Raw genomic sequence first — 14,423 nt, forward strand, 5'->3', positions numbered from 1 at the left:
AACGATGTGTCCTCAATCATTTGGCAGAATATTGCAAATATACCTTTTGTATTTGACAAGAGTTCCTTACCATCCGAGGCTGACAGAGAACTTACCTGTTGGTCACTATTCCTCATGAACATCACTCAAGTTCTTGCAAACCAAGCCCCCACCACAACGACTTCCTGGTTGATCCAATCAGGAAGTGCCAAAAACGTCAGTTCTCAGAGTGTCCACTAGGGGCAGGTTTCATAACAGAGCAGTTTCTCATTGAGCCCCATGTTAAACAGGCCGTTTACACAGCATCATTAAACCTGTTTAAGGACAAAAGAACATTCTAGTCTGTATGTTTAGGCCTTATCTCCATGACAACACTGAGGGGGTTGAGTTTTAAGATAACGCTGCGTGGAATTCAAAATTGCTCTAATTGTAGGATATGGACATTCCTGATATTGAATGGTGTTGTGGGAATTTGGGATATTTGTCATTCATAATCATAGTATGTCAGGTCAGACACAGTTCAGTGTTTCCTCTGTCTTATCCTTCTTAATGGATAATGCAAATAACTAACTCATGATGATATATTGGCATATTTGTGCATGTGGACCCTGTGTTAGAGACCTTGTGATGAGAGAGGTCCAGAGGGGGTTGTAATGTCTAAGGCGTGTTTTGTGTTTGGTCTAAAGACGTCACCCGACCAAGGCTTAGCACTTCCTGTCCCTCTCCCTAAAAGACTGTGCAAGATTTGGCTCGTTGTCATTCCTGCTAGACTCTAGGTTTTGTGAGGATGCAGGGATGAACGTATTTTTGTCTGCAGAGGAAGGAAGGAATCCATTTCCACAACAGTGGGAAACAGTGGATTTTCTCAGGATGACCTTGACGTTAATCCTACGCACAGTTTGATAAATGAGGCCACTGGTCAGTAGCCATGGTGATTATTCTAAATATTAATATTGTGTCTTGTATTGTTATCACGCTCTTTACTTACGTCGTACTCAAACTAATCTTTCCATTGCAGTGATCGAAGTTCTGATCGAAGTTCTCCCGAGAGACCAGGAAACTATCAACTGCATGAAAACTGCATGAATTGAATTGAAGTGAAGTTAAATTGAACAGTCAGGGGGAATTTCATGCAACACAGAAATCTAACATGAACTGACTTTACAATCAGCACTGCTCCCAATAGACTACTGACCTCATCCTGTACCCTGCTCTGTGCAACCTGACTGTACTATGGTCACTTCTGTTTTTGCACTATTTGGACTTATTTACTCATATTTATTCACTCCATATTATATTATTACAAAAACAAACAATACAAGAACAACTGCACTACATCATTTGAATATGTACATATATCTATTTCTATTTCTTCCCTTTTTAAATTGAACTTTATTGCTAATTTTTGCCATTTTTTATCTTATTTTGTGATGTTCTGTTGCTGCTGTGACAAAAGAATTTCCCCGTCTGCGGGACATTAAAGCTTTTCTGATTCTGCATGAATTTAATTGAACAGTCGGGGGGGGATTTCATTCATTCATTCATCTTCAACCGCTTATCTCGGGGTCGGGGCCGCGGGGGGGGGCTGGAGCCGATCCCAGCTGACATCGGGCGTGAGACGGGGTCCACCCTGGACAGGACGCCAGTCTATCACAGGACACATAGAGACGAACAGAGACAGACAACCATTCACACCTACGGGTGATTTAGAGTCCTCAATGAACCGAACACCTGCACGTCTTTGGACTGTGGGAGGAAACCGGAGAACCCGGGGAAAACCCACGCAGACACGGGGACAACATGCAAACTCCACACATCACGAAAGTCTAACATGAACATGAATAAGTTGGTTAAGTTATTGGAGACCTTCAAAGCGCACTGCAGCATCCTAAACCAATGCCCAATTAGAAAAAGTGGTGTTCTTGTAGTGTTGTTTGCCCCCCACTACATTAACAATCGAGCCCTAACCATCTCTACTGTAATGATGTCATCACTCAACCAATAACACAATGAGACGTGGTGTGTAGAACTATGTTTAATGGAAAAAGTCTTTAAAAACAATCATTTTTCTCACAGGTTATTACCAACATTGTGCAACGCAAACACATTTCTCTGCTTGTAGTTCCGACACGACACATTTGGATAATGTTTCATCTCTAATAAATATTCTAAGGAAGAATCCAAAAGCTCAGAAAAGCTACCCAGATATATTCTTAACTTCTCCTAGAACCAAAATCACCATGAACACAGTAATGTTAATTGCTATTATACCTTCCATAATACACAACTTTACAACGTTACCAAGACACGCGGACGATAAACCTGTTATTGTAACATCGATCACTCCAACAGTCTCTACTGAGTGTTAGTCTAAGAAAGCTATTCCACGATGTGATGCTCAGTTAGATGATGCAAAGTGAAACAGACGTTATAAAAACACTGTATTTTCCCCTCTTCCCGAAACACAATCACAGCCCGACTGGAGCCGTCAGGGCAATCAAGAGCAGCGTCAATCCGTCAAACTCAATCACGCTCCCGACTGAGCCGTGGCAATCTTCACGGCAACCGGCGAGAGCGGCGGGGGAGGGCGCTCCGATGCTTATTAATATTTCTTTTGTCAATAGTGACACAGTTTAGTTTGGAAAAGAACAGAAGAGGGGAGGCATTCAAAGACCCATCTCTTGATTTGTGTAATTATGTTCTCAGGAAATGGAAACGGCTGCTTCAAGGAGCTAGCGCAATAAATCAAACTTGCCCCCCTCAACGTCACTGTGTACAAATTAACATTTACATGAATACAAGTCCTCGTTAAAGAGGCTCCTGATGTGTGACTTGAGGTTTGTCTGCTGCCTCAAAGTTGCCGGCACCCAAAAGAGATCACCACGACTGTCCTTGGTTGACTCTCTGAGGTTAGCCCTGCTCAACTCCTTTATTGTAAGCAAACACGTTATTATTTCTCCTTCTTTCACCAATGCTCATACTCTATGCAAAGTAGTGGTCAGCTCTAAGCTTCAATACGCTACGATAGTCAATATTTTTCATATTAGCAATGGATCAAATAACTTAGTTGTGAAGAGGGTCTCCTAGTTATGAGCCCCAAGTCATCATCACACAGCTCTGGGGTTCTGCTCGACTATATGGAGGTGTTTAGCCTTTTTTAGCTCATTGTTTTGGTTTTACATATTGGGCAAATGAATCTTCGTGAAGCTATATGAAGCATGTCTTTACTTTCTGAGCCCTCTAGATTGTGCTCTCTGTTCAACAAAGGGTTGAAAGCGCCCTGTGTTACCATTCATTGAGCTGATTTTTAAAAAAAGTGCTCCATCTAGTGGGCACAGAAAACACACCAAATGCTTCATGAAGCCTCATTTGCCCATTATTAGCTTTTCAGCAAACCTGACGGCTATGAGACAGAATTGTCAACTAGTTACATTTCATTTCCATCTTTAGTCCGACATTACCTGCACTCTTAACAGATTACCCTAACCCCAACCATCCCTAGAGACTTCGTGGAAATTCTGTAAGAGTTGCAGAATTTAATTATTTTATCCCAGTTCAAGGACGAATATAGCCTTGCAAGACCATCCTGATCTCGTAAGCTCTGTTGTATTTTACCCGCAGATCAGTCTTGTAATGAGCGGCGTAGAAAATTTGGAGAGGTTTGCCAAGGGGCCGAACCAATCAGCGTTGGTTTTGAGGCGTGTTGAAGTTTGACGCGACGAGAAGAGACTGTTGAGTGTAAACAACATGGAGGCTTCCGCGGATGAGATGAGCAGCTATGGAGCAAGCCGCTCACTAACTCTTTGTTCTCTGGATCCTTCTGTTGAATATGGACCGGGCTCCTGAAATTGGGCCTTTGATCCGTAAATTCACGTTAAACACAAAGGGAAAATCTCCTTTACCCACATGTTGTTTCCTTTCTGAGCTTTGCCTCCACGCTGTTAGCACGTCACATGCTTCAGTCATCTGATTGGTTGGTTTGGCCGTGTGTTGGTGACAGACAGATGGTTTATCCAATCAGAAACCAGGACTCCCAAAAGATCCCAGATGGATATGCTGAGCAAATGCGAATCATGTGAATCAATCCATCTGGAGGAGTCAGGTTAGGAAGAATTGGGCTAAAGCCAGAAGTTAGCCTGCTCAGACTGGAAGTCTCTTGTGCTTGGTCAGGGGAAACCAAATCCCCCTGCACCACAGAAATCAGTTAGAAGCAAGCCATGTCAGACGGAAGATGGAAACCCGAGTGTAACTAGTTGACAATTCTGTGTCGAAGGAAGAAATCCAACATCGATGTTTCAGCTGAGTGTCTCATGTGATAACAGCCTCAGGGCCGAGCTCTACAGCACATAATGGATCTGCCGTATTGTGAGCAAGGCCTTAACTTGCATTGTGATCGGAAAATCATCAGGAATCCATAACGCCTGTGTCAATGTTTTAGTGTAACACAGCCTGCAATTAAAACCCAACACAGTAGCAGCATTAAATATGCAGTTACAACAATGGAGTAGGCATGTGATGAGGCTCCTGGGGCTTGGCCTTTAGTTCATCTCACGGCAGATTCCTGCAGACTGAATCCACATACTACTCATGTTGCTTCTGTGTGTAGTCATGAAGGGATTGCAGACTAATACCTTGCACATGTTCCCTGTCTACAGATTTAAATGACCATACAGAAATATTCATACACACAGTATATTGCTACAGAAGAAAGATCATGTTTTAAACAAATACATATTGGCAAGAATCCAATCCTACCTCTAAGCAAAGAGATAATTGAGCACTCTCAGAGGTTCCCTCTTACATGACAGAACCAATCAGGGTATAATGTTAAAGAAATGTGAGCCTCCGGGCTGCAGAGCACCAGCAAAAGGAAAAAGAAACTGTGATTTTAACAGGAATGAACATTACATTCGTTATGAGGTTGGTAGAAATACTGTGAACAAGCAAGGTTATTGTGGCAGCACCTTGTGACCAGATGTAATTAATATAAGATGTAAAATTTCAAATCAAAGGTAATATTCCAATAATAGCCGACTTGCGGTGTAGGTACCAGATTGGGTCTGAGGTCCTGTGTTTGCAGATGATGTAACACATTATTTCTCTACGTCACAAAGGCAGGTTGTTTTTCTCCACCTACTGTGATGTGATAGGCTAGTACTCGCTGCTTCGACTCCTTCTAGCTAGCAAGTTAGCTAGCGTCCAGCCACTAGACAAGTACAATTTAGGGAAATACGCAAGTTCAGCTGTTTGGAGGCTTTTAACACGAAACCTCGGTGCAGGAAGTGTTGGCTTTTATTGAATAGTAGCTTGAAAAAAGTAATAAGAGCAGCACACACCAGGAGGAGAGGACGACTGTGCTGATATTGCTGTGTGTTAGCATACGGTGATCACACACTGTCTGTCTGACGTATTGTACACCACTATGATCTTAGTCGTTTACAGTTATTTTACAAAATGATCTCAACTAATTGGACAGTGATCTAGTGACACATGCTACTTTGTGGCACAACAAAAGGATCCAAAAATATGCAAAGGTAACAATGCTGCCTTGTCCTTCGTCCACTTGAAGGGTTAACGTCCAAAGCAGTGTTTATTACCCACTGTGAAAAGCACTCCTACTATAAAACATTGTATTATTATATCTTATAAAGTGTTTTACATCCTCACTGGTAATAACTATAACACACAGATGCTCCAATGGACCACAGCTGTCCTTACAGAGCCCGTATGTCCTCATGGATGAATAGTGGTGTCCTTTGATCCTTAAACCACTCTCTTGCAACGAACACTTCATCCATCTCAGCTGACGTGTACGGGTCAGGAGGCAAACACAACCCATGACATACACGTACGCACGAAAGGGCTCAGCCAGCCACGGCCATGACACATTTACAGTGCAGGGAAGCACGGGCGTACAGTGAGAATGACACATATTGCACTAATACACTTGAAATTACTCTCCTAAATCATTCCTTAACTCTCATCTACAACATTTACGACGTCTCCACAAACCTATCTCTGTGAATACATATACAGTGATGAATATACATGGTTGCGTGGGGGATATACGGTATATAAGAGATAATGGCCACCTACGCACGAGCTGGAGACGGAGCGACGCAAATCCAATCTGGCACTGCACTTAATCAGGACCGACACCAACAATTATCCTATCCCACATTTGGCAGAAGCTTTAAAGCAGCATTCAAACCCAAACCTTCACTGTTTAATTTGACTTTATGCAGCAGTTAGTAATTATTAAACATTAGCGTGACGTTAATATTGTACAGCTACACGCTACAACGGGGTAAGCCCTTGCTTTGAAAAGATAGAATGACCGTTTTATTAAATACAAGTGAGGCAGCATCGGGTTAACACTGGCGTTCGTCGTAAAATTGGTTAAATTTGCTCCGGTTGTGCGTAAAACGTCTGTAAAGTTTGAGTTTTAAACGGTCACACCTGCACGTAAAGATCAGTTCACGTTAAAGCTGGAGAACATGTTACTCAGCCTGCGCTTCAGACTTCAATTTTTTTTACAACTAGCCTGAGCGAGACGTGTTTGGGCGATCAAAAAACACCACCTAGTCGCGTAAGTTCGACCCATAGTTTGGGTTTAAAGTCGGGATATCGGGACGTTAGACCCCCAACAGAGTGGAAGTGCAGTTTCAAAATGCTGCAGTGCTTCTTTACGTGTTTTACTGTTAATAATATACAGAATAAACGTCAGTTAGACAAAGTATCCCGACGTTTTAAAGTGGATGTCAATGGGTATGGCTAGGACTGTATTCGAGACGCAGACCTTCATATTGTGATACTCGGTGGAATGCTAGAGCGCTGGCTTTAAATTGTGTGTGTGTGTGTGTGTGTGTGTGTGTGTATTAAAACAGAAACAACAGTTTTGGTGGTGAGGAGGGCCACAAATAAGCCAAAGAAAGGAAAGCATCACCTCTACCACTCCTTTGCTACTTTGAGTGATTCAAGTCTTAAAAGAGAAATTCTAATTTACTCCGAAAAGGAAAGGCGAGTAAATCAAGCGTTGAAATAAATATACAGTATGTACGTTTGTTATTTTGACTCATTTATAAAGACACCGCCAAGGTGTGAAGAGTCCGGCGCAATAGTCCCCGACTGCAACGAACCGCGAGTACGCCGCGGACACGCACATGCGACACAAACGCGCTAAGAAAGGATCGGCAGCTGACGAAGGAACGGCGAGTGTTGGCTCGGCGGGGTCACATCAATGCCGTACCGTTGAAACATGAAAGGTGAAACATGCGTGGATACATCCGTCTGTTCCGCTACAGTTGACTATGAAAATATAGAAAACCTCAGCTCTCCGCGCACACATTAAAACACGACATCCCTGACGGCCTCTACGTCCCGCTGAGGATGACCGCGTGCGGAGGACGAAGGCCTGGGTTCAGATCTACAGTGTGTCGCCGACAGTGAGGACGAGTCTTAGTATCAAACGAGGGATTTCACCTGAGTTAATACAACAGTCCGTACGAAATACTAGTACATATATTTGAAATAAATAAAAAAGAAGCTGTGTTAAATAGACAACTCTTTAATCTCTTCTAAATTGGACTAATTAAAAGATATTCACGTGACGGCGCGGAGAGAGATGCTGGAAATCTATTCTCTAAGGCTCCAGTAAGCACTTGTTTATTATTATTTACATATAAGCTCTAATTCCCTCGTGAGTCCTTTCCACGCCCGACAAAGACTTCCATCCTCGTGAGCCTCCATCTTTAAAGAGCAGACAGGTCGGCTAAAGGCAAAAGGAGCTGAGGAAAGGAGGAGTTCTGTCTGTTCTCGGCCGTCACTCTTTCATCCGACGTCCTCTCTGAACTCAGGCATCTAACTCTGGTTCGTGTGTTCTGACACATTGAGGCCAGGATGATGAGTCCCTTTGCTTCTTGTCCTTTTCTTTCTCTTTTCTCTGAGAGAGAGGCAGAAAGTGAAAATGGAGAAGGGAGGAAAAAGCACACCGCCGGCTGAATCTACAGGGCCACCCTGTCGCCTCAGAGGTGGGGGGAAAAAAGACCCAACTGCGCTGCTGCTCCAGCTCCGCCGCACAGCCCCGTCTCCGAGCCTCTCTGGGGGGGACCCTTCAACCAAACGCCCTGTCACCGTACAGCAAGCTCAGAGATGTGAGATAACACATGGCCGACCACAGAACACCGGTCAGGTCACAAGAGGTCGTCGTAGTCCAACAGCTTTGAGTGCTGGCGGCTTTTCCACAGGCGGAACAAACGGAAGTCAAAGTACGTCTCGATCATCTCTTTGCCTGCGGACGGAAGACAAAACGGAGAAAACGGGATCAAGGTTACACAACTGGGAAACCTGAGCTCAAAGAACACTACCCATCCTCTGTCATCCTCTGCTTATTTCAGGCAGATTCTAGTTGCACCCAGGTGTCAGTAGCCGACAATGTTGGGGTGAACCTAACCAAGGAGTTCGGTTTCCTAAACCTTAGCAAGTAACGTATTTTCAGCACTATAAGGCGCACCACATTATAACGCGCACCTTCAATGAATGTCTTATTTTGAAACTTGTTATAAGGAGCATAGAACAGACGCTACAGTCGAGGCTGGGGTTACGTTCTGCATCCATTAGATGGAGCTGCGCTAAAGGGAACGTCAACACAACAGTCAGGGGAGGTCGTCTTGTTGCTTCCTCCACTTCGGCACCATTGATTGGTTCATGTTCAACTCTCTGGCTGCTGCTCTATTCCCGTGTTCTACTGCGTGACTAATGGCCTTGAGTTGAAACTCTGCGTCGTAAGCGTGTCTCTTAACAGGAGCCATTTTGGGCTCTTTACACAAACACACACATGGAAATGAAACGGCACGCTTCACGCAGTCGTATATCTCAACATGCACCGCGCGTTACTTCTTCTACGGGGGAAAATAGAGTCGGCGGCTGCTCACCGTAGTTGGAGACGTGTTGTGGCTCAATATTGGTCCATATATAAGGAGCACCGGGTTATAAGGCGCACTGTCGGCTTTTGAGACATGTGAAGGTTTTTAGGTGCAACTTGTAGTGCGGAAAATATGGTAGTTTGGTTTCCTAAACTAACCCACATGGTTCTGTTTCCTAAACCTAATCGTGATAAAAACCAAATCAACAAAGTGCTAACATCAGTTCCTCACGGGGCTCAAACCAGGCCTCCTGGGTGAAAGTCCTGCGTTGACCACTCATCCATCATAACCTTCATAATAAATGAACTTTTTCGATTTTTACACTGCGAGGAGGAGGGGGGAGGGGCAGGTGTAACCCGCCGCGACTCACCGGGTGCAAACACACTCTCTGCTTATTTAATCATCCTCAGTGTGTGGCGTGATATATGTGTTTGGATATCTCAGTATATTAATGTGCCTCCTGTGCAGCTGCTGATTTCCATCCACTTCATGTTACGGACATGAGACACGCCTCGGTTTGATCTGCTTTAAGTGTCGTTCCATTTATTCTCCATTAAGATGAAGCGTTCGGTATCAGATCAATACAAACGGACTCAGCGGCTGTCGGAGTATTGATGAAACCGAGCTTCGCTGACAATACAGTCATTGAGGCAGGAGCGGGGTCACTGAGCTCTAAATGATTTTCTGCCGTGGCGTCATTACTCACGGCGTTGGTATTTTCAAAATAAAGGACGTGCCTGCTGATTTGAGGCCATCCATTTGTCCAACCTGAAGCGGTGCTGGTACTGCAGCATTACTGGCAGAGAACTGTAGTTCAAACCAAGGGCGCACCAATCAAATATTCTCCAACAGGGCCACTGGTGGCATGTAAAGAGGCTGAAGGTCCTGGATGCAGCCGACGCGGGTTCGACTCCGACCTGCGGCCCTATGCTGCATGTCTCCCCATCTCTCTCTCACTCACCCCATTTCCTGTCTGTCCTATCTACTGAAGGCTTGGAAGGCTTTACTTGTTCCCCCTCCCTCTCACCCCGTGGCCCAGGCCCGTTTGTACTCACACTACCTGGGCCTCGGCGAATGCTTCTTGCTGCCTATACGTCATCACGCCGTAACACGTCACGCGCATTGATGACGTCATGGCGATGTGTGGCTTTGTTTCCAGATCTTTCCGTAGACCTCTGAGTTTTTGTGCGTCTTGTCGACTGTTTTTGAATCTTTTCATCGACCAAATCTGCAGTAAACACTCCACCTCCGCATCACACCAACGTGAACCTTTCGCCGCCATTGTTTTAAATGTCCGCGCATGGTCCCTCCTTCTTTTTTCTATGTCCCAACAGGCGCACAGGAAATGACCTCAGAACCGCCGTAGGCCTCGTGCTCGTACACATTCGCACGCTCGTGCTCGTACACGTGCAAACGTGCTTTACTAAAGCCCACCTCTCCCAAACGGGCCGTGGACGTAGACGCGGTACGGTTGCACTCAACGTATGAGGTCAAAGGAACTAGACTTTAGCCGTGAAACGTGCTTGGGCACGGTACGGATGGACAGTGCGAGTGCGCCCTCAGAGCGTTTTCAACCCTTTGTTGAACAGAGAGCTCCATCTAGACGACTTAATTCGGACTTCACTAGCTATGTTTCATAAGACACAAAGTCTTTGCATGCTAACTAACATTCTTTTAACTGCAACTTCATCTAAAGAGACATAAAATACATAACTGAATTCAGCCTAAGCACACACTGAGAGAACTCAAACAGCGCGCTCACTCTTAGTCTAATCACATGTTCACACATCTGGCTCAGAACAAAAGGCTCACCTTCCTGCGTGTGTGCGCGTGTTGCGGTGCATGCAAGTCTTTTGTGGTGTAGGTGGAGTAACCACATCTGTGTGAAGACACCAGATCTAGCAATCTAGCACGCGTGAGTTTGTAACTGCTGGTGTGTGTGTAGGTCTCTCACCCTCTGCAGACAGCTCCAGTGGGGACTTAAAGTCTACCGAGACGGGTCTCATCAGCTTCTTCAGAGTCTGAATCAGCTGCAGGGAGAGAAGGAGAGACACAGAGGAAGAGTCAGAGGGGGAATACTTCATTCCAGATGCCACCGGGCAATTTGTGAAATGAAAACAAACGCAGCGATGATGGTGCAGGGATGTGGCTGTGTGCAGAGAGCAGCACTCTGAGTCTGTTCATGCAGCACTGCCGCTGAGCGCAAGTGAAAAGGTCAATGTGCCACTTACCCCGCTGAGCGTAAGTGACAGGCACTCGGGCTAATGCTCTCTGTCAGAGGGGATGTATCGTGACAAACCAAATAACTGATCATTTATCCAGTTGTTAATGAACAAATATATATATATAAACAGTATATAGTGTGTATATATATATATATATATATATATATATATATATATATGAAGAGCTCTTTTCCAAAACGAGATAAAAGCCAAATTTTAACAAAATTAGTTTGAGCCACTTTGCTGTTTACAGAACCTTTTCACTGCTTCATCAGTGTTTCTGCCAAATCGCTTTATTTCCCTGTTTAAAATGGTCTCAAGATGCAGTTCCTTTCCAAAATGACACTAAACAACCAAAACCAAACAAATAGCGACTGAAAATGACTGAAAATGACCACAAATAAATGCAAATCAACTAAAAATTGACGTAAAAACGCCACAAAAGGTGCAAAATTACCAAAACATGGATGCAAAACAATCACAAAGGTGTGCAAAATGACCACGAATTGACCTAAAGCTATTACAAAGAGAAACAAAATGACACTAAACAACCAAAACCAAACAAATAGTGACTACAAATGACTCAAAATTACCACAAATAAATGCAAATCAACTAAAAATCGACGTAAAAACACAGATAAAAGTGCAAAATAACTCACAAAGACATGTGGAATGACCGTAAGTAGTTGTAAAATGACCACAAATTGACCCAAAGTCATTACAAACGACCAAAACCAAACAAATAGTGACTGAAAATGACTCAAAATGACCACAAATAAATGTAAATCAACTAAAAATCGACGTAAAAACACAGATAAAAGTGCAAAATAACTCAGTGGATGCAAAACTCTCACAAAAGTATGTAAAATGACTACAAAGACATGTAGAATGACTGTAAATAGTTGTTAAATGACCACAACTTGACCCAAAGTCATTAAAAACGACCAAAACCAAACAAATAGCGACTGAAAATGACTCAAAATGACCACGAGGAAAAAACAGAGCGACTCAAAAAGCTAAAGAGTTAAAAGTTGAGAGAGTCCCTGTTTAAAATGGTCTCAAGATGCAGTTCCTTTCCAAACCGCGACCAGCGCCAAACCTATTTTTAGCCTTAATGCGATACGTCCTCTCGACCAATCAGAACACAGGGAGCGTTCTATGCAATCCAACATGGCGGCGCTCTGAAGAATTTTTTGTGTCGTCCGTCCGTTCAACATGTTCAGACTGAGCCATAAAAAACATTCTGACAAGATAAACTGAATATTAACCAAATGTGTGGGTCCGGGTAAAAATGTTATTTTCCTGAAAACTATTAAAATGGATTTGTAGCGTTTTGGAAAAGAGCTCCTCAGATATACATATATATATATATATATATATATATATATATATACACATCAGTAGGGTAAAACTAACCTGTCTCACGACGGTCTAAACCCAGCTCATGTTCCCTATTAGTGTGTAAACAATCCAACACTTGGTGAATTCACAATGATAGGAAGAGCCGACATCGAAGGATCCAAAAGCGACGTTGCTATGAATGCTCACATATATATGTATATAATATACTGCAATTTCCCAGTTTGGGATCAATAAAATATTTCTATTCTCTATATTTTGAGGTATAAAAGTGCGTTGGCACCGTCAGGTAAGCTTGTCACTGCTGGCTTCATCTCTCTGTTGAAGTCATGGTGACGATGGTGACCGTTACATAAAGGCTCTCACTTTACTTACACGTGAAACGACGATATGTGTGTGTGAGCAACTCGACACCCGGGGGCTATTGCACAAAACCTTGATGAGGCATTTCCCTGTTATCCTGGTTTACTGTATCCATGACACATGAGTTACCATGGAGATTTATTCTGAGAGGTCAGTCTGATCCAGACCAGGCTCACAGCCAGGCTTGATTAATCCTGCTGCCTTAGCTGTTCAGTCAGCTCGATAGGATGCATGTGGTAGTTTGTTCATAGTGCTACAGCATATATGTAATTGTTGGCAGGATTATAAATGGCCGACGAAGCTGCAATTGAGGTTTCAGGGAAGTCAGTGACGACAGCAGCAGACCAACTGTAAATGGGTCCCAGTGACGTGTGATTGGTCTTTCACGATGACATGTCCGTTTCTGAATGACGCGCTCGACAACCAATCGCTGACCTTACGAAGGGCCTCCTCTCCTACACACATGTTTTTTTGGTTTCCATTAGCAACATTTGTGGATAGCACCTGGCAGCTACCTGGTACTTTTGTTAGGACCTCGGTTGAGGTTCAAAGCGCGCTGAGGGGATGCTAAATTGGAGTTTACCATGTTGTGAGATTCATGACCCAAAGAACGAGGTCGCGGGTACAAGCGTCTGAAATGTGTTTCCTCAGGAGGGGGCTGGAGTCTCCCTTAGAGAGAGGGGGAGAAGTTCAGCATCCGTGAGGAACTCGGAGTAGAGCCGCTGCTCCTTTGTGTTGAAAGGAGCCAGTTGAGGTGGTTCAGGATCATCTGGTAAGGATGAACCCTGGGCGCCTCCCTAGGGAGGTGTTCCAGGCACGTCCAGCTGGGAGGAGGCCTCGGGGAAGACCCAGGACCAGGTGGAGAGATTAGATCTCCACACTGGCCTGGGAACGCCTCAGGATCCCCCAGTTAGAGCTGTTGTGAGATTCAACTCACGTCTGTGCAGGAGACGAGAGAGAGACAGGCATTTGGAAAGTGCTGATGAAAAGCTTACATCTCCTGATTTAGCTGCTTCATTAACAAAGCTTTAAAATATTAAAGCAATGGGGGATGGTTTTTGTTGTTTTACTGCTCCTCCAGCTTCGCTAATTACTTTGCAACTTACGTAATAAAAGGGATGTCTGTAGTAATCCAACAAACTCCTGAATTCGAGAAGCCTTATGATATTTAAAAGGACAAAGGACATCCTTGCTGTGCCGGGGTGCCAAGCTGAGCCAAGCTGAGTTGGTACCATGCCGTGGAAAATGCCATAAATTTGATAAATAACGCGTTAATCAGATTTGATCGCAGGCACACCACACTGTTTTCTTCGACCCACTTTTTCCCAGGTTGTTTGAAGCGTGGGTGTTACAGGTGCCGTGCCTTAGTCACTGTTGGCATCCAGTGGCGACAGTCTTCACGGTTCATCAGAGCGTCACGCTGTTTGGGATACTGATGAACACATCAGCTGTCTCCTCCCATTAGCATGTGTTTATCTGGAAGGCTGCCTTTGAGCCGCTCCACACCTTTGTTGCCACCTCCACCTCCCTCTTGTTCCACCTCACCTCCCATGTCCCTTCTCTTGCTCCGCGG

At 44.3% G+C, this 14,423-nt stretch overlaps 1 protein-coding gene across 1 annotated transcript in view; it reads right to left on the reverse strand.

Moving 5' to 3' along the window:
* Nucleotides 1-8,171: 8,171 nt before the first annotated feature.
* LOC310946017 (NMDA receptor synaptonuclear signaling and neuronal migration factor-like) overlaps nucleotides 8,172-14,423 on the reverse strand; it is a gene marked incomplete at its 3' end in the record, with an annotated part of 48,335 nt that continues 42,083 nt past the window's right edge. Inside the window, exons 14-15 of the mRNA XM_083912292.1 lie at nucleotides 10,858-10,933; nucleotides 8,172-8,269 (exon numbers count right to left, since the gene is read on the reverse strand). Of these exons, the coding sequence (XP_083768418.1) occupies nucleotides 8,172-8,269; nucleotides 10,858-10,933 (174 nt within the window). The remainder of the gene's footprint in view (nucleotides 8,270-10,857; nucleotides 10,934-14,423) is intronic.

This window comes from Echiichthys vipera (assembly GCF_963691815.1).
Source record: "Echiichthys vipera genome assembly, chromosome: 4".
Taxonomy (NCBI): domain Eukaryota; kingdom Metazoa; phylum Chordata; class Actinopteri; order Perciformes; family Trachinidae; genus Echiichthys; species Echiichthys vipera.